Source organism: Canis aureus, chromosome 5 (genome assembly GCF_053574225.1).
Source record: "Canis aureus isolate CA01 chromosome 5, VMU_Caureus_v.1.0, whole genome shotgun sequence".
Classification (NCBI taxonomy): Eukaryota; Metazoa; Chordata; class Mammalia; order Carnivora; family Canidae; genus Canis; species Canis aureus.
In genome coordinates this window covers 70557857-70577774 of record NC_135615.1, presented here as the reverse complement: position 1 = coordinate 70577774, position 19918 = coordinate 70557857, and the positions used below count along the sequence as shown (strand labels likewise).

The following is a 19918-nucleotide window of genomic DNA, read 5'->3' as shown; positions in this document are numbered from 1 at the left end:
TCCGGTGCAAAAGGAAAACGCAGGCTTCTTGTTAAAAAGCTAAGGGCGATGACCCAGCAGAGCATGAAATCAAACGCAGGGAGGGCCCTGCACGACTGTGCCCCTGAAGCCAGAAGCCAGCCCCGCCTTCTCTCTGGACTGTTAAAATGGTCTCTTCGCTAGTCGCCCTCCACCAGTCAGTCCTGGGCATGCCGCTTGGTATTTTAAAACACACAGGATGTTCCTAGAGTTGTGCTGAGGTTTTCACTTGGAATAATAAGCTGAGGTAACGGTGGGAACTTTTCTCAGCCATGCTTGGCGAGTAACAGCTGTGTCCAACCAGGTTCTGTGACTAGACAGGCTTCCAGGAGTCTGTGAAGTCCCTGAAATAATATGCAAAGCTTCATGTGAGCAGATGTGCCTTTTTCTGGGGAGAGGCTCCACGGCTTTCATCAGATTCTTCAAAGAGTCTGTTTCCCACAAAAGAATGAGAACTAGCCCTACGAAGCCTCGGTGCAGATGTAATGGTTCTCTAGCAGATCCTCTTTGGGGCCTCTTCCAGATGAGCCTCTGCCAGCTTAACAATGTGATTCAATAATATTAGCAATAATAGCCACATGTATTGAGTGCTGACTCTGAGCTGGGCGCTTGACACACATTATCTCATTTAATCCTTACAGTAACAGTGGGTTCCACTGGCGCTGTGACCAGCCCTTGCCTGTATCACATCACACCTGGGACACCCTGTTCCAAGGCCTGGCTGAGTCACTCTTAAGTCTGTCCCATGGGACAAGGGATGGCCTGTCTGACCTCAGCAGAATTAGCCTCTTGGCCCTCGGTCATTCCATTTAGTCCAAGCCTTGTCCGGATGAAACCATGCCCACACCATGACCTCTTCTATGCTTTGCACACTCTGTTCTGCCTAGAGTGCATCTCCCATCCAAATTTGTAGCCTGGAGAACTTCAAATTTCAAGTCTCAGCTCAATAGTCACTTCCTCTCAGAGGCCTTCCTTGATACCCTGTGTCCCAGGGCAGTGCTCCACCTTTGGGCTGGCAGTGGTCTGTGCTACCTTCATTAGAGTTTTCCCAGGGATTTACTGTACTTGTCGGATTTTGCTTGTTTCCTCCAATAGATGTGAGCTCTATGGGAATAGCAACTGTGTCATAAGCTATCCCTATATGCCACAGGGCTTGGATCGTGGTAGGAGTCAGCAAATATGTGGTGAATGAATGACCTTCCTGGTCTCAAGCTTCAGCACACCTTGTACCCTCTCTACCACCTGGAAAGTCCAGGGCTCTAAGGGGGAAGGTGGTCTAATTGTAAGAATAGCCAGAAACAGCTTTGAAAGACGTGGCGGGAGGTTTAGGAGCTGGGGATGACGTCCAGAGGGGCTTGTAATAGCCGGCATGACGGATGACTAACCCCTCAAGTAGGGAAAGACTGGGGCAAACGAAGCAGGATTTAGAAATAAAGGACAGAGATGATTCAGAGCATACCCACGCTTCCTGAGTGAGGAGGCAGTCATGGTCAGGCCTGGAGAGAGGCACAGGAGGAGCTGCTGCAGGCTTGAGATTTATGAGGTGGTAAGGAGTTCCCCCTTTGCCCTCACTTGCCCAGGGTCACACAACAAACAGGCAGGGGAGAATCAAGATTTGCCTCCAAGCAGAACCACTTGAAGTCACAGGGTCTGAATCTTCCACCATAGTCCCTCTGAGGCTCAACACTGAAAGATCCCGAGAAAGTTCACTCATAAGATAGCTGAAATGTTAAGCCTATTAATTTCTCCTTCCACGTTAGAGGATGGGCCGTGCTCACTAACGATAGTTTCTGGGGTATTTTCTGACACCAACCCAATTCTCCAGCACCAGCTGTGTGTGCAACAATTCACTTCCATTCTGACACTGATTACTCAGACTGAGCACAGACCCACAGCTTCAGGGTGAGTCCCACAAGACCGCCTGCCCTTTGGATGCCAGTTGCAAGTCTCCGGTCACCCCTACTACTGACCAACCAGCTCCAAGTCAGGGGGTCCCCATGACCTCCTCTTCAGATTCCATAATTTGCTTGAGAACAGCTTACAGAACTCAGGAAGGTACTTTACTTACTTCATTGGCTTCATGTAAAGGATACAAATGAACAGCCAGGTGAAGGGTATATAAGGCGATATCTGGAAGGTTCCTGGACACTTCTGTCCCTGTGGAGTTGGGGTGCACCACCCTCCTAGCAGGTTCACCAGCCCAGAAACTGCTCTGGATCTCACTGCTCAGGAGATTTTATAGAGGTCAGTCTGCAAGGCACCCCTAAACCCAGGTTTTCCCACAGATGAGTGGAAGTGACTGAAAGTTTCCACTGTAATCAGTTGGTCTGTCTGGTGATCAGCCATACCCTGATTCAGATGGGGGTCCCATCCTAAGTCACTTCATTAGAATAAATGCAGATGTGATCCAAGGAGACTCACAAATAGGAAAAGGCAATCTAGGGACGCCTGGGTGGTTCAGCGGTTGAGTGTCTGTCTGCCTTCGGCTCAGGGCATGATCCCGGGGTCTCGGGATCAAGTCCCATGTTGGGCTCCTCACAGGGAGCCTGCTTCTCCCTCTGCCTATGTCTCTGCCTCTCACTGTGTGTTTCTCATGAATGCATAAATAAAATCTTAAAAAAAAAAAAAAAAGGCAATCTTATCACTGAGGAAGTTCCAGGAGTTTTAGGAGCTTTCAGAAATGAGGACAAAGACCAAATATATTTTATATTGTATCACAATAGCTAACACCTCTTAAGCATTCTGGGCCAGGCACTGTTCTGAGTGATTTCTCTACATTAACTCATTAAACCTCCCAGCAAACCTTTAAGGTTGGTGCAATCATCATCATCCCCTTTTTCCAGACAAGGAAACTGAGGCTCAGAGAGATTAGATCACTTGCCCAGGGTTACACAACAGGCACAGGGGAGAATCAAGATTTGCCCCCAAGCAGAACCACTTGACTTATAACATTCCTGTTCTGTTCTTTGTGCTTTTCAAGCTTTTTTTTTTTTTTTTTACCAGTAGAATCTTTTATTTCTTTTATTTTTACAAGATTTTATTTACTTATTCATGAGAGACACAGAGAGAGAGGCAGAGACACAGGCAGAGGGAGAAACAGACTCCCTGAGGGGAGCCCAATGAGGGACTCAATCCCAGGACCCTGGGATCATTACCTGGGCCAAAGGCAAACGCTCAACCACTGAGCCACCCGGGTGCCCCCCCACCCGCCCCCGCCACAGCTTATCTTCTTAAACCCAGCAGCTTCACCCATCTGCCTTCCCTCTCTGGCCCCTGATGGCATCTGAGTTTGGGACTCTTGGGCCTGTTGGGGAGGCTGAACAGATAAGCAGGTAGTTACCAGCCATGCAGTGTGGCAAAGCACCTACAAGTTGCAGAGACAGGATGGTGGAGAAAATGGTTAACTCTCCTTGGGCTTGGTTAGTGATGGAACACTTTAGAGAAAAAATGGTGCTGACTCAGATTTAGGCTGTCAGGCAGAAAAAGAAGTGCAGACACAGAAGCGTCGAACAGCGAACAGGGAGGTGTGTTTTGGAAACTATGACCCCTTCTTTTCTTTAACTTCTGCATGTACTTTTTACTTCCTCCTGCCTCCTTACTGACACCACTCCTCTCCAACCAACTGGCTTCAAAATCTCAGTTTTAGAGCAAATCTTAAAAGAAAAGAAAAAGAAATCTCTGATAAGAAGGAATGGTTGAGAGAAAAGGAAGAGGATGGAACAGGGTGTACCTGAATAGGGCAGGGTCTAGTCGTCTCCATGTCTGGGTCCACAACACCTAGCACAGCATCTGTGGATACCCAAGACAAATCTCCTTCTCCACTAGCTCTTGGTGGCCACATGGGCTTCCAGTTAAGGTCTGCCCTCAGGCCAGCTGAGCTGGGGACATGGCGAGATGGCCTCTCCATGATGGCCTCTCCCATCAGCCCCGTACTTGGCTGGGCCTAATTATGCTACCCTGGGGGCTGCACTCATCCAGAGGCTCCCCCTACCCTAGCCCCTCAGGGATAGGAAAACGGCAGGATTAGCTCAGGCCTCATGCCTCCAGCAGGTCCCCCAGACCCTGACAGGATTCCCAGCCCCCTCTGGCTCCCCACCCCTCACCCAGGCATCCTTTCACCACAGACAATTCACTGGATCCTCAAATTGCTATCTTTGAGTCTGAGGCAAAAAGAATCTACAATCCTAGAAGAGTAGAGCTGGAAAGGGAGTCCTCTAATAGCGTGGCTCCCAACGTGCAGACCACCTGAGCCCGAATCAGGGCCCCACGCCAGCCCAGTCCCAGTCAAACACAATGTCTGCAGGTAGGACCTGCTTACAGGTATTTTGTAATATACTCCCTGGGGAATACAACACAAACATTCCTGTCTAGTGGTCACCTAGCTTCCGCTTGCACACCTCCAGAGGGGAGGAACCGTCTATCGAGCTGTCTGTGGGCAGCTCTGATTCAGTGGCTTTCTCTGTTGAGTGCGGACCTGCCTTCTCATAGTCCACTTCGTCTCGGCTCTGCACTTTGAGGCCTCCCAGAATAAGAGCATTGTCTCTTTTCCAGTGTGGCCATTTGATGTATGAAGCGGTGATCTGTCTTCCCTGCTTCCCACAGCTGTTCCTCACAACGGTCTTCAGGGAGGGTACCCCGAACCGCAAGCATCCTCAGGTGTGGTCGTCCTCCTGTGCCAGGTAGGCAGAAATCTCAGCTGGCTGGCTCCCTTTCTTTTTTCTTTCTTTCTTTCTTTCTTTCTTTCTTTCTTTCTTTCTTTCTTTCTTTCTTTCTTCCTTCCTTCCTTCCTTCCTTCCTTCCTTCCTTCCTTCCTTCCTTCCTTTCTTTTTCTTTCTTTCGTTTTATTTATTTATTCATGAGAGACACAGAGACAGAGGCAGAGACACAGGCAGAGGGAGAAGCAGGCCCCATGCAGGAAGCCCGATACAGGACTCGATCCCGGGTCCCCAGGATCACGCCCTGAGCTGAAGGCAGACACTTAACCGCTGAGCCACCCAGGCATCCCGCTGGCTCCCTTTCTACAGAAGGAGCCCAGAGCTGCCACCCTAGCTTTCAAGACCCTTTGCAATCTGGCTCCATGCTTCCCCAGGCTCCTCTTCATCTCCCTGCCACTCCCCCAACATGCTGTTTCTACCCGGTGCCGCGTGTCATTTTTGAACACAACCGATTTGGTGATCTGTTTTTCCCACTACCTAGGCTGTGCCTCCCCGCTCCCCGCTCTCTCTCTCCTCCCCCACGTTCTGATCCTCAGTAAAACTTCCTCTAATTCCTCAGGCACTGCATCCTAGGTTGTAGGTACGCCTCTGACAGGACAGATAAGATTCTTTTTTTTTAAAGATTTTATTTATTTATGAGAGACACAGAGAGAGGGAGGCAGAGGGAGAAGCAGGCTCCGTGCAGGGAGCCTGATGCGGGACTCAATGCAGGACTCGATCCCGGGACTCCAGGATCACGTCCTGGGCCCAAGGCAGGGGGCCAAACCGCTGAGCCACCCAGGGATCCCGACAGATTAGATTCTAATTGAGTTACTTATTTGTATCTGTTCCCAAAACAAGTACATGAGATGACACAAAGCAGATATATGTGGTACCTTTTCCTGGAGTGTCAATTTTACTTGGTGTGCTCAGTCATTTAAAACATTTATTAATGTAAAACAAGCACAGCTACATTATGAAGCAGCACGCAAAAACACATACATATAAATAGTTTCACTAGGGAAAAGGTGGGGGGACTGCTCTGAGTTGAGATACTAGAGAGGGACGGAATAGCCAGGTACCTGAAACCTGATGGCTTCCAGATTGAAAAAATAAGTATCAAAGACATTTTTTTTTTTTTTTAAGATTCAACTTATTCATTCATGAGAGACACACACAGAGAGAGGCAGAGACACAGGCAGAGGGGGAAACAGGCTCCATGCAGGGAACCCGACGCGGAACTCGATCCCGGGTCTCCAGGATCATGCCCTGGGCTGAAAGCGGCGCTAAACCACTGAGCCACCGGGGCTGCCCATCAAAGACATTTTTGATATGGAAGCAATTTTAATACGATTGTTAGATGGTATTATGAAATTGCTGCTAATTTTTGTAGGTTTGGTAATGTTACTGTGGTTATGGGAAAATATGCTGAGGAGAGTCCCAAAAATTAGGGAATATTGGGAGTGAAGAATTATGATGTCTCTTATTCTCAGTCATCATTGAAAGTTGTGTATATGTGTGTGTGACAGAGATAGAGATTACCGAATTATTGAATCTGGGTGGGGTATATATTCACTATATTAATCTTTCAATTTTTTTTAAAGATTTTATTTATTTATTCATGAGAGAGACAGAGAGAAAGAGAGACAGAGACACTGGCAGAGGCAAAAGCAGGCTCCATGCAGGAAGCCTACGTGGGACTTGATCCCAGGACTCCAGGATCAGGCCCTGGGCTGAAGGCAGCGCCAAACTGCTGAGCCACCTGGGCTGCCCTAATCTTTAAATTTTTGTTTGAAATGGGGGAGGGTTTTACATTTTAGATTCAAGGTATAATTTCAAAGTTATTAATTTCAAGTCTCTCCTTCTGCCCCAGTTCATTCTCCTCTGGCATTGAGGACACTTAAGGGGAAAACTATGACAGACCCTGGCTTTTGTTTTTCTCCCCACCATTTTGCCCTGTCATTTCTGTATTCTTAGAACCCAGCACAGCACCTGTCACAGAGAGGTGTTAAATAACTCCCTCCTGAGTAAGACCCGACTTAATAATATGCACGTGATCTTGGGAAATCAGTACTTTCTCTGTTTCCTCTCCTGTAAACTGAGGTTGGACAGAAGGAGCACCTGGAAGGCCCTTTCTTCCTCTAGCACCTTTGGATGCTGTCCCTGGGGTTCCAAAGGGAAGCCACAGGTCTTTTTTTCTAAGCAAAGCCCCAAAGTCGTCAGGCAGAGACGATCACAGTGGATCCACCTCTACTCTCTGGCTAAGATCTGAAGTTTTAGCTCAGCCACGGACTTGGGAGAAGTGAGTGTAAGCTCACACAGACCACGAGTCGGAGCAGAAGTTCCCTGGAGAGCCAAGGGGTGGCAAGGGAAGTCAATTTGGCTTTATGCTGCCCTTCTGGCTATTGCTGTAGCCATGGCTAATGCTAATGTCCTTAACCTTGATTTCATATTGCAATCACCAGGAAGCTTTAAAAAATGTTCATGGTCATTCCGGAGATTCTGCTTTAACTGGCCTGGGCTATGATCTAAGCATCTGGAGTTTTAAAGACTCCCCAGCTGATTTTAATGTGCATTCAAGGTTAAAAGCTACTGAGGCTACACTGTGGTGATGGGATAAGAGCTCCAGCTAGGTTTACATCCTGGCTTTCCTACTTACTAGCTAGTTAATCTTGGGTGTTGCTTCTTTTTGAACCTGTTGCCCTTTTTGTGACAATCAAATGAGATAATGCATGTACAGCACGGAGCCAGAAAGAACGCTAAATAAATACTTAGGGGTAGCTATTAATGAGTAAACAGGAGAAGCCTCTGTGGCTCCCCTAGGAATGATTAGGACTCTGAGTCCTTGGAGCCATGGTTTGCTAGCTTGCATCAGAATCACTTGCAGGGCTTGTGAAAACAAATTGCTGAAGACTTCCTTCCCCCTAAATTTCTGGTTCAGTAGGTCTCAGTTGGGGCTCTGGAATGTGCATTTCTAGCATGTTCTCAGGTGCTGCTGCTGTTCTCAGGTGCTGCATGTTCTCAAGTCCCAGAGTACACTTGGAGAATCACTGTTCTGGCGCAGGGTTTCTCAAGAGCATCACTGACATTTCAGAGCACCTAATTCTTTGAGCAATAGGTTGAGGTTTCCTAAAGTGCATTCAGCCAAATAGTTTCCCCAGTTAGGCACATTGGGGCATGAAGATCCCATGCTCAGATGTTTGGGGGAAGCTGGGTTAAAGTGAAACCTGGAAGATGGGTGTCCGAGGCAAATGAGGAAAAAAAGTTGAAGCCTAGAAGAAAGGAAGAGTTTGGGATAGCTTAGGGCTTGATGCAGAGGGGGTGGGTCTGGGGTCCTGAGACAGTTGACCAGAGGGCAGACTCACAGCTCAGACTTGGCTTCATTTAGTCCCACAGGAATAGGAGCTATCTGTTAAGTCTGGCCCCTCCGTTTGTCCTGGAACACAGCTCTCAATCCCTAGTGTCTTGGAAGGAGCAATTCTCTCCTAACCCAAATGGCCTAATGGCCTTTCCCTACTACCTACAACCTCAAATTGCTCAGCACGCACTCGTGTGTGCTCTCAACACACTTCAGTTTCCCGAGATATCAACAAGCAGCAGACTCCAGGTCTATCAGCGAGAAACAAATAACTGGAGTTCTGCTGTTAAAGAAGCAACTCTGGTAAGATTCCTGACTTGTCCAAATCCACCTCCCTCAGAGCTTAGCCCACAAAACTCAACCACCCAGCGGAAAAAAAGATTTGGCTCTTTAAGTGCCAATGGTATTAAGTGCTAGAGACTGTGGAAGTCATAAAGGGAAATTAACTGAGAACCAGAGATGCCATTACTCATTCGGGAGCAATCTATCTCTCCCAAAGTGAGAATACAATTTGCACCCTCTGGGGATGTTTTATACTCAAATCTTTATTCCCCAAGCTAGGGCCACTATTCCCTTCAAATTCTAAGTGGTGCTGCTATTTCCTGCTAATGGCTTCTCTCCAGCCTTTGAAGAACGCACTTGGGAGGAGCCAAGAGGCTGAGGTTAGAGGAAAGCCCTTACAGTTTCCAGGGCCTTGGTTCCTCCCAATCACAGCCAACTTCTCAAGGGATTGGTAGGCTTTGAAAGTGCAGGATTAAGGTTCAAGCCTTGTTCTCCCCCAAGCCAAGAGATGAGGATGGGTGGAGGGGCCTGGCACTTAAGAGGGATCAGGGAGTAAGTGATGGTGCTAGAGGTATGAAGAGTAGCTTGCAAACTACTTTAGGTCAAATCTGTCCTGGTTAAAGGCATAACTTTCTATAGAATTACTGCTCATGCCTGAAATCTGAGTCACCATTCCCTTTGAAGATCCCACTATATTTTGTGTTTTAAAGTCTGAGCAGTCCTGCAGCAAAGAAACAGGTTTCACTTTTTTAAAAAGATTTATTTATTTATTTATTTATTTATTTATCCATTTATGATAGACATAGAGCGAGGCAGAGACACAAGCAGAGGGAGAAGCAGGCTCCATGCCGGGAGCCCGATGCGGGACTCGGTCCCGGGTCTCCAGGATCACACCCTGGGCCAAAGGCAGGCGCCAAACCGCTGAGCCACCCAGGGATCCCCAACAGGTTTCACTTTAACTCAGCTTCCCCCAAACTTATCTGAGCATGGGATCTTCATGCCCCAATGTGCCTAACTGGGGAAACTGGCTGAATGCATTTTAGGAAACCTCAACCTATAGGATCTAGTACATGAAGGACAAACACTCCAGGATTTGGCTCCAGCTTAACTCTGCAACTTTCCTGTCCCCATCTCTGACCAAGCTGAAATTCCCTTGGTTCAGGAAAGGCGCTCAACTTTAAAGCTCGTGCCTGTAGTTTCTTGGAATGCACATGTTCTTTGTCTACCTGGCAACACCCTTACTCATTCCCTAAGTCAACTTCCTTAACTCTGGCAGGTACAAGAAATTACTGTTTCCAGTGCATTTTATTCAAATTTCATTCACTGTATTAAAAGTAATTGCTTTGACAGCTTTACCGTCCTGTTGGTTCCTTCATTAATGACTTAAATGAATCTTGGGTGTGTGCTCACTTAAAAACTATCCTCTCTTACAATTTTTTTAAAAAGATTTTTTATTCATTTATTGGAGACAGAGAGAGAGAGAGAGAGAGAGGCAGAGACACAGGCAGAAGGAGAAGCAGGCTCCATGCAGGGAGCCTGACGTAGGACTTGATCCCGGGTTTCCAGGATCACACCCTGGGCTGAAGGCAGCGCTAAACCGCTGAGCCACCCAGGCTGCCCTGTCTCTTACAATTTGAGGTAAATAGGTGACTTGGGTTTGGGAGCTAAATGTATAAAATGAAACATGTTCCAAATAGGCTGCAGGTGTGAAGACCTCCGTGTTGAAACAGGAGGTTTAGAAAGACACACACCTCTCCTATGCCAGATGGGATTCATCAGTGCCAGTCTGTGTGCTGGGTGCAGTCATCCAATGATCCAAAGAGATAATAACCTGTTTTGAGGAACTAACAGCATTTCTTAATGTCCCTGTCTGTTTAAGAAAGACAGACAAGGAAGCAGAAGCACAAAAAAGTCTCAGAGGATGTCATGGTCCAGTTACACAACTTGCTCCTATTCCTTTCAAGCTGACTTTTTTTTTTTTTTTTAAGATTTATTTATTTACTTATTTATGATAGACATAGAGAAAGAGAGAGGCAGAGACACAGGAGGGGGGAGAAGCAGGCTCCATCCTGGGACTCCAGGATCGCGCCCTGGGCCAAAGGCAGGCGCTAAACCGCTGAGCCACCCAGGGATCCCCTCAAGCTGACTTTTTTTTTTTTTTAAGATTTTATTTATTTATTTATTTATGAGAGACAGAGAGAGAGGCAGAGACACAGGCAGAGGGAGAAGCAGGCTCCCTGCAGGACTCGATCCCGGGTCTCCAGGATTACACCCTGGGCTGAAGGCAGGCGCTAAACCGCTGAGCCACCGGGCCTGCCCCCCTCAAGCTGACTTTGATGCAGCATTCCAGCTAGCCACTCCTACTGGCTGAGGCAGCCCCCAGTCTAATGCCCATTTTAAGGACCTTGACTAATAGGGACTGCTGCTCAGAAAGGTGCTTTTGGCAGGAGGCAGAATAGAAACAGACCTTATTTATTAAAGATCATGTCAAAGTATACAAAAACTGGGTTCTTTTAGACTTGATCACCACTTGACTGGTATGTCTCTAGCAGGAGAGAAATCATTTATTATGGATAATTATTCTCTGGGAATTATTTACTCTGGGAGTAAATCTAAAAAGATGAGAAGGGGGGAAAAAAAACCCCTAAACATCCCTGTAAAATAGTATCTTGGAAATTTAAATGGAATGCATCCCCCCAGCCACATCATATCCAGGTCAGATTTATAGCGATCAAGCTTCAAAGAAAAGACACAATAAATCCAATCCACATGGCTCTTGTAAAAAGGCATCTATTTGGTTTTTAATACAAAATGACTCAGAGAAACACAGAAAGAAAAATATCATACAAGCCAGTTATTGAATTAAAAAAAAAATCCCCAATGAACAAATTTCAGTGACATTCCCTGTCTTTGGCTTGTATTAGGAAACAAGAAACTACAAACCAACCTGTGTCTGTCTCTTTGAAGAAATCTTACTTAAAAAAAAAAGAGGAAAAAATCCCAAACAGTTCCTGAAATCTGGCCGGTGGTTTTAGAGGCCACTGTCAGCTTGTCTTAATCATCCTGGTGGAAGGGGTACCAGTGGTTGCTGGAACATGGCCACCTCCTCCTTGCTTTTTCCTAGGAATGGTCTTCATCTGAAGGGAGGCTGCTAGCCTGGGCACTGCTGGATGCCACTTATGACGCCTGAGGTCTCAGGGGTCAAGCAGCCGTTGGGGCGGGTGTCTTCCATTCCGTATCTTCACTGAATCTCCCCCATATACAGTCTCTTGTCACTGGATGCTGAGAGAACTGAGGTGAAGAGAATGAAGAAGATAACTGGAACTAATGAAGGCTCAAGGAGACTTGGTGCTCAAGGGCTCTTGTGTCAAGAGCCAATTTTGGTATAAAAGAGCAATTGGATTTAGCTTAAATTCCCCTCCTCTTCAACACCACTCACAGGAAACTGTAGCCTGGCTTTTCAATCCAAGTCCTCTTGAAACCACAAGGGTGGACTGTGTTATGGAAAATGCATTATCAGGGTCCAAACCCTGATGTCCCACATCAGCCAAACCCCATAAAGAAGACCTTCTCAGCCATTCTAGGGAAGAATCGATGTCTGTGCCAGTCATTTTGTAAATGTGTTTTTGCTTGTTATAGTTAGCCCTGGAGAAAGTCATACTTTCTTCTTAAATTCAAGGCCCACTGTTTAATTAGCTAGCTAGCCAATAAATATCAAGTTGCAATTTATAGCTGAATATTAGAAAATATCATCTTTTAAAAATCCAAATACATCACTGAAACACAGACTTGAAACAAGTAAACTTAAGAGAACTAGAAACAGATTAACCAGTCTCCCTTTGAGATTAAGAAAATGGAACATGCTCTTCCTGTCACCATTTAAAACTATGGTGAGACAATCAAGGGACAGCCATAAAGACTACCTGGAAATTCACATATGACAGATATCCACCTCTGCCTTTCTATTTTCAGGGGCCCTTTAGGGAGATTCCCACAGTTTCCCTTTCCCCAAAGTCAGGACAGACTTACTGATTGGTTCATCAGGGTGGAAAGCCACTTCATTGATGGAGCCAGCATGTCCAGGCAGCTTATACAAAATCCTCCGGCTTGTGGTATCCCACACATACACAAACCTGCAAGGTATCATGAGGAGCAATGCTAAAGCTTCCTAGAGCTGAGAGTAGGGTAGAGGCATGGCTTTTTAAGAGAAATGGAAGCAGAGATTTATTTATTTACTCCATATTTACTGAACTGTGTTCTGATGTTTAGAAACTAGAAATATAGATTCTGAATAAGGGATGGATCCTGCCCTTGAGTAACTGAATAGAGATACAGGAATAAACTATAAGCATTACTGGTATTTTATTTATTTTTAAGATTTTATTTATTTATTCATGAGAGACACAGAAACATAGGCAGAGGGAGAAGCAGGCTCCATGCAGGGAGCCCAACGTGGGACTCGATCCCGGGTCTCCAAGGCTCACACCCTGGGCCAAAGGTTGTGCCAAACCGCTGAGCCACCCGGGCTGCCCGCATTACTGGTTTTTATTTTATTTTATTTTATTTTATTTTATTTTATTTTATTTTGTTTATTTTATTTTATTTTATTATTTTATTTTATTTATTTTAATTTATTTTATTTATTTATTTTATTTCAATTTATTCATTTATTTAATTTATTTTATTTAATTTATTTAATTTAATTAATTTATTTTTATTTTATTTTATTATTATTTTTTTTATTACTGGTATTTTAAACATAAGTTTTTGGAATAGGAAAGAACATGGAGAAGAAAGATAGTTTTTCCTATGGTCCCCACACAGAAATCTTCAAAGAATGCCTGATATTCATCTAGGATATCTTATAGGAGGTTGGGAGCCTAGGGTTGCAGATTCACTTGAGCTGCTCAGTTTTGCATTCAAATCACAGAGCCCAGAGAAGGGACAGAAAATTCTGTGCGATAACACAACCCAAATATATATACTTGACTCAATCTGGCACTGAATTCATGGGAATCCCATGACCAGACCAGCTAGTCTAAATTCATTTTACAGATAAGAAAACTAAGGTACAGTAACTCTTCGAAGGTGACACAGTTCATCACTGACTCAGTGGCAGAACTAAGGTGAAAACTCAATATATTCCAGTATTTTCCTTTCTCTTACCACCCTCCAACATCTTCTATTTCCCATCACTCCTCAGAAGTTCTTTTGACCTTTAACCTTGCTTGGATCATTTTGGGCTGAAGAGTAAAATAAAGAGACATGATCTTCATATGACCATGCAAAAATAATCTGTTGGTAAATTTAAAAGGCTGGTGGTTTTCAAACAGGTTATAAACATTATTTACATATTTGTTTTGTTTAGTCAACACCTAAAAGGGTACAGTCACCAGTACTTGTTTATAAAATGCCTAGTGCTGGGCAGCCCCAGTGGCTCAGCGGTTTAGCACCGCCTTCAGCCCGGAGCGTGGTCCTGGAGACCTGGAATTGAGTCCCACGTTGGGCTCCCTGCATGGAGCCTGCTTCTCCCTCTCCTCTGCCTGTGTCTCTGCCTCTCTTTCTTTCTGTGTCTCTCATGAATAAATGGATAAAATCTTAAAAAGAAAAAAATGCCTAGTGTTGATGTGACATTACATTTTTGGTCTAAAATACAACTAAATGTGAGCTTCTTATTTGCACTGTTTAGCTCTCAAGGACTAGGCTCCATAGGAACTAAATAAAAGTTCCAAGCAAGATGGAAGGAAAGCAGGAAGCCCATCTGCCTCCAGACTCTTTGGTTCTGATGTTCATATTTTCCCTATAGGTGTTTTTTCTTGCTATGCACAAATAACGCCCTCATGAACCTAGCCCAGGATGATATGGTACAGTAACAAAGTCTATGAGCTCAGGAGTCCGAAAGACTTGAGCTCAAGTCTCATGCACCCATTTACTCACTAAGAAATCTCAGACAAGTAACTTCTTTAAGCTCCTCTTTCCTTAGTTGTGATGATAGGAGACCACACTGATCCCATAGCTTGGTTGAGACAAATGAGATGATACATGCAAAGCAATTGGCATGCAGGACAACAGCTGTTATCATGACGGATACATTCATCATCACAACAGAAGAACATGAAGACAACAGGCTGACTAACGTACTCATGGCAGACAGACTAGTCTTCCCATAGTCCTGGACAGGAACTGTTGAAGGGTTTTGATTTTGAACATGAGGAGGGACGTGATTTGCAAGAAGAGAGGGGGAAACTTGCCAAATCCAGGACAAGCTGAAAAGCAGTTTTCTGAGGATACACTTCCCAGGCACATAAAAGCCAGCAGAACCCCAGATCTCCAAGGGTTTACTTGAAGGCCTCACTCTCCATGGCTGCCAGTTAGATGCTAAATTTAGAGGGGTTCCTTGTCCTCCCCTTGCTTTGGCACGGCCACATTGGGCAGGAACCGGGTTCCTTACATAACAGAGCTGCTTGCTCACTTGGGGCTAACTGGCGAGGTAGCCTGAGATGTGGCCAACTCCAGTAGGGAGCCACGCAGGCTGTGCCCAGACCGGAGCCATGTTGTCCATATGTAAGGTTTAGGGGACAGTGGGGAGGGAAAGAGGTAAGAGGACACTGAAAATCAGAAAGGGCCAATGGCAGAAACAAACTGCTCAGAAGAAAAGCTTAGGCAAGTATCATTTCAAAGCTTAACTACATAAAAAAGATATCTCTGCTGAAAATTATGTAAAAACACTTAGAATGGTTCTTCCCCTGTCAAATGCACCTTAGCCTGTGGGCCTGTTTCTTACGGTCTTCCTTAGCAATTGACTACTGAAAATCCCTTAGATTCTCTCTGCAAGGCACCTCTCTACACCACCAGGATGCCACCATGTGGCACCTAGACCCTTTACTCCTAGGAAACAGCCCACTACTTGTCCCTTTATCTCAGCATTCAGATTGCCATAGGAAATTAAAAAAGTGGATTCTGGAATCTTCAGGTGTGTTCGTCATTATTCACAAGCAACACGGTGTGGGAACAGATCAAGGTGAGGCTTCTCTATGGCTGTGCTAGGGCACTTAGTAGAGGAGAAAACTCTGGAATATGCTGAGAGCCCAAGCTAGCCCAGGAAAGGCTTTATGTTTATAAGATGGTGCCTGTTTTAGAAGGGTAGTAGGAAAATCTTTAAACAGATAGAAAGATGGGGTTAAGTTAAAAAGGGTTTAGACAGCTTCCAATGGAAGCTAGAGTCTGCTATCAGAGGGCCTTATCACTCTTTACCGTTCTGTACCTGTGGCCCAACAGCCTGGGCATGGACACCCGCATCCCCACCTCTGACTCTCTCCCAAGGATGGGTCACCACATATACCAAATGCAGCATTCTGACACAAGAATTCTCCCTCTTCTCTTTCTAATTCATCACCAAATGGCTGAGCCAGTCTAAACTGACAGCTAAGGAAGTCTCATAGTCTCTGAATTCCGCCCAGGGTCAGAAAATACTTGGCTCACATGCTGACACAACCTGCATCTAGCAATCATGGGACCTTTTTCTGTTTTTTCTTTTTTTTTTTTTTTTTACAGATTTTACTTATTTATTCATGAGAGACACAGAGAGAGAGGCAGAGACACAGGCAGAGGGAGAAGCAGGCCCCATGCAGGAAGCCCGATGCAGGACTCAATCCCGGGTCCCCAGGATCACACCCCGGGCCGAAGGCAGGTGCCAAACCACTGAGCCACCCAGGCATCCCCCACAACACCTTTCCTATTGTACCCACACCCCACTCTGAATCCTCAAAACAGACAGCCATTATGTATAGCTGAGTTGACACGCTAGATGTGACTGAGATGTGACTGATGTCCTCCAGCTAGGAATTCATTCATATAATATTCACTAAGTGCTTAGAATAGGTCAAATACCACCCCGGGTTCAGAGATGACTAAGACTCATCCTCTGACCCCTGGGAGCAAATAATTTAGTGAGGTGCCCCACTCTGTTTGTCTTACTGTAAGATGTAATGAATGCTGATAAAGGTTAGATGTGTAAGGTATGATGACAGGATAGAGTAGAGAGTGATTAGTGCTAGGGAAAGGGAGAGGGCCAGGCAAAGTTTATAGACAGAACAGAGATGATTTCTAAAAAGATAGAGAAGTCTAGAGAATAGAGAAGAGGGGATAGGAGAGAGAAGCCTGGAGGCACAAGGGGTGTAGGAAGAGGGAAAGTTGCATGTGAGAGAAGCACTGTGGCGATGGTTGGGGAGGTGAGTACACGACACATATTGGAATGAAGCACAGCAGAAGAATCTGATGAGGGAAACTGGAACCAGACTAGGAGTCTAGATTTTACTTTGATGGCAAAGGGAATCCAACAGAAGTGAGTAAAGTGTTTACTCTCCAGGTCAAAAACATATCCGCAGAGTAGAAATGATGTGCTTGTCTGACATGATCTGTAGGCCCCTCACATTGCACACAGCTTCCTCTCTAAGGACAGCTTTAAGTGTCTGCTCCAGCTTGGTATCTGCAGTTAATGGATTACACACGACAAGGTACCTGCAGAACTCCATCATTCTTTACCTCATACCCGGTAATCCTTACCTGTCAGCTGAACCAGCTGCTATCTTGCTTCCATCAGGTGACCAAGAACATCTCAGAAGATTCTATAAAGATGAATAAGCAGTAATTCAATGAATACAATAATGTACCAAACCCTTATTAGACTATAAAATCACTGAAAGGAAGACTTTAAATTTCTTTTTTTTTTGAGGGAGGGGGTCCGGGGGAGGGGCCATTTTAAGCAGGCTCCACATCCAGTGCAGGGCCTTTTGTGGGGCTTGATTCTACAACTCTGAGATCATGACCTGAGCTGAAATCAGAAGTCAGCAGCTTAACCCACTGAACCACCCAGGCACCCTGAGACATTAAATTGCAATTATCTTATATTTTTTGTGGCCTAAGATAATATACTGTATTTCATATAACATACAAACCAACTGCAGAAAATGATTAATTTACAGTAAATTAACAGTAGACCTGGCAACAAAATTTTATTTTACCTACAAATGAAGGTTCCCTTTGCTCCATTTATTTTGATCCTCATTAATAATTTTATCTTGAAGGAAAATAAAAATAAAACTGAATTCAATGAAAAATAAGATTTGATTTATAAAGTAAAACTGAATCAAATGGACTTTCAAAATAAAAACATTAGTCTCTATTAACAAATTATCTGGAAGAAAAGCTGCTATCAAGAGGTGAGCTAGGACTTGAGAGTAAAGAAAAAATTTCTCTCAAACTTTGGGCAGTGGCCCTTCCTGAGGAGAGGGATATATTATTCTCAGGGCTCTAAGAGCTGATCACTGGGAAGGTGAGGGGAGCCACTGGGTAACAGCCAGGAAGTCTGGGTCCCATATGAAACACTGACCCAAGAGGGTCAAAGTTTCTAAGTAAGTAAAAGGATAAGAATATCTTGTTGAAGTCAGAAGTCTTAAATTGCAAGGGGGCCCTATCACTACCAACCTATGTGACTGCTTTCTGCACTATGTTTCCATTAATTTTATTTCTGGCAAGAACAGTTTTGATGGAGAATAGTATTAACTGGAATGCAGCCCCTTCTTAGTAAAGCTACTGCCCTCTATCCTTAGACCCCCTCCCCACACCAACAAATTTAGATATAATGGACATAGAACATTGTTTTAGTTTTAGGTGTATAACACAATGATTTGATGTATGTAAATACTAGTCTTAGCATTATCTTAAATATATCTTTGAGTCAAACTGACAGCAAACTTAGTAAACTCTTTTGCCATGCAGAACTCGCAGAGACATAGGCAGAGGGAGAAGCAGGTTCCATGCAGGGAGCCTGACATGGGACTTGATCCTGGGTCTCCAGGATCACACCCTGGGCTGAAAGTGGCACTAAACTGCTGAGCCACCTGGGCTGCCCCAGAACTCACCTTCTCAAAGTTGTGCACATTTCCTTGAAATATCTTCACACACCTCTCTTTAGGAGCAAATGGCCGGACATCCCAGACCCGCACTACAAACAGAGCAAAACAGTTATGGGCCAGAGGCCTCCTGAGAACCCACCTGAGATCAGTGTCATGTCAATGACAAATGCTATTTTCTGGGTGAAGGAAGGCCAACATGGTATACTATAAGGTACACGGTAAGGCTTTCACACTGCCACCCCCAACAGACATGAAATGCATTAAAATTCCATTAAAAAGGGTCTAAGACCACAGAGGAAACCTGTGGGGGCTGGAAGGGGACATGCCAAATGCATGGCTAGGGGGTCTGCAACAGAAAGTAGCTGGATGTGACATTAATTTCAACAAAACATTTGCAAATGACTCCTCTACCAACCCCAAAAGTCACATCTGACAAAGCTTTACTATGACAACATAAATACCACTGACTACATTCAATCTATAAAATCCAAACTCAGGACTGATTAATTTTGCTCATAGGGATACCTGACAGTCTAAATTTGAGCAAGGTCAAATATATCAAGAGAGCATTATACTAAGAATCAGAAAAGGTGAACTCTGATTCTCATTCTAGCTCTGTTATACATATGGGTAGTATCAGGTAAAAAGTGAGGTTGTGTTTTGGTCTCTTCTATAAAATAAGAATACTACTTGTTTTTTTTTTTTTTTTTTTTACAAGAGTACTGTAAGTATCAAATAAGAAGATATATGTGACAGGGCTCTAAAAGGGTAGAGGCAATAGACAAAAATAAGGATTTTGTCATTTTATTAAATAGCTATAACAAAAAATTCTTATTACTTTATTTTTTAAAATTAAAAAAAAATATGGAACGCTTCACGAATTTGTGTGTCATCCTTGCGCAGAGGCCATGCTAATGTTCTCTGTATCGTTCCAATTTTAGTATATGTGCTGCCGAAGCGAGCACAAATTCTTATTACTTTAATAGCCATTTAGAGAACCTCATCTTTCCTCACTGTGAACAATACTCGAATTAGTCAATAGTAAACACATCAAAATCAGGATATAAACACACACAGTAAGCAGTGGCTACAGCTGTTGTTAACAAATGCTTTTTCAATAGTGGAATTCAAGTGATGTCATTTTAATTGAGTGTAATAAACATAACAATCCTAGGATTCAGACAGGCATAGAAAGGTGAAGGTAGGTGTGAAAGTTTGCTATTGAGCTGAGAATACAGTTAGAAAGTAAGGATGTTCATTCATTCAAGAACTACTTATTCAGCACCTGCTGAGTGCTAGCACGGTTTTCATTACAAAATGTCAGTAAAAGCATTTCAGTTTCTTTCTTTCTTTTTTTAAAATATTTTATTAATTTATTCATGAGAGACACAGACTGAGAGAGAGAGGCAGAGGCACAGGCAGAGGGAGAGGCAGGCTCCATGCAGGGAGCCTGATGTGGGACTTGATCCCGGGACTCCAGGATCACACCCTGGACGGAAGGCAGGCGCTAAACCGCTGAGCCACCCAGGGATTCCCAGCATTTCAGTTTCTGACAAGCCTTTGAACTTGTATGGGGAGGTGAGTGGACATCTCTCAGCTCTCCCAATACTAAGCATATAATCCATCTTCCTTTTTGCCATAGTAAGCCC

At 44.6% G+C, this 19918-nt stretch overlaps 1 protein-coding gene and 1 non-coding gene across 2 annotated transcripts in view; both read right to left on the bottom strand.

Annotated features, from left to right (window-relative positions):
• Positions 1-11126: 11126 nt before the first annotated feature.
• The window catches only part of SNRNP40 (small nuclear ribonucleoprotein U5 subunit 40), a 40208-nt gene continuing 31416 nt past the window's right edge, over positions 11127-19918 (bottom strand). The window contains exons 7-10 of the mRNA XM_077898768.1: positions 18276-18358; positions 16918-16979; positions 12382-12485; positions 11127-11643 (exon numbers count right to left, since the gene is read on the bottom strand). Of these exons, the coding sequence (XP_077754894.1) occupies positions 11594-11643; positions 12382-12485; positions 16918-16979; positions 18276-18358 (299 nt within the window). The 3' untranslated portion in view covers positions 11127-11593. The remainder of the gene's footprint in view (positions 11644-12381; positions 12486-16917; positions 16980-18275; positions 18359-19918) is intronic.
• LOC144315055 (U6 spliceosomal RNA) lies at positions 19128-19234 on the bottom strand. Its single transcript, XR_013380857.1, has one exon. It is a non-coding gene; the product is annotated as a U6 spliceosomal RNA (small nuclear RNA).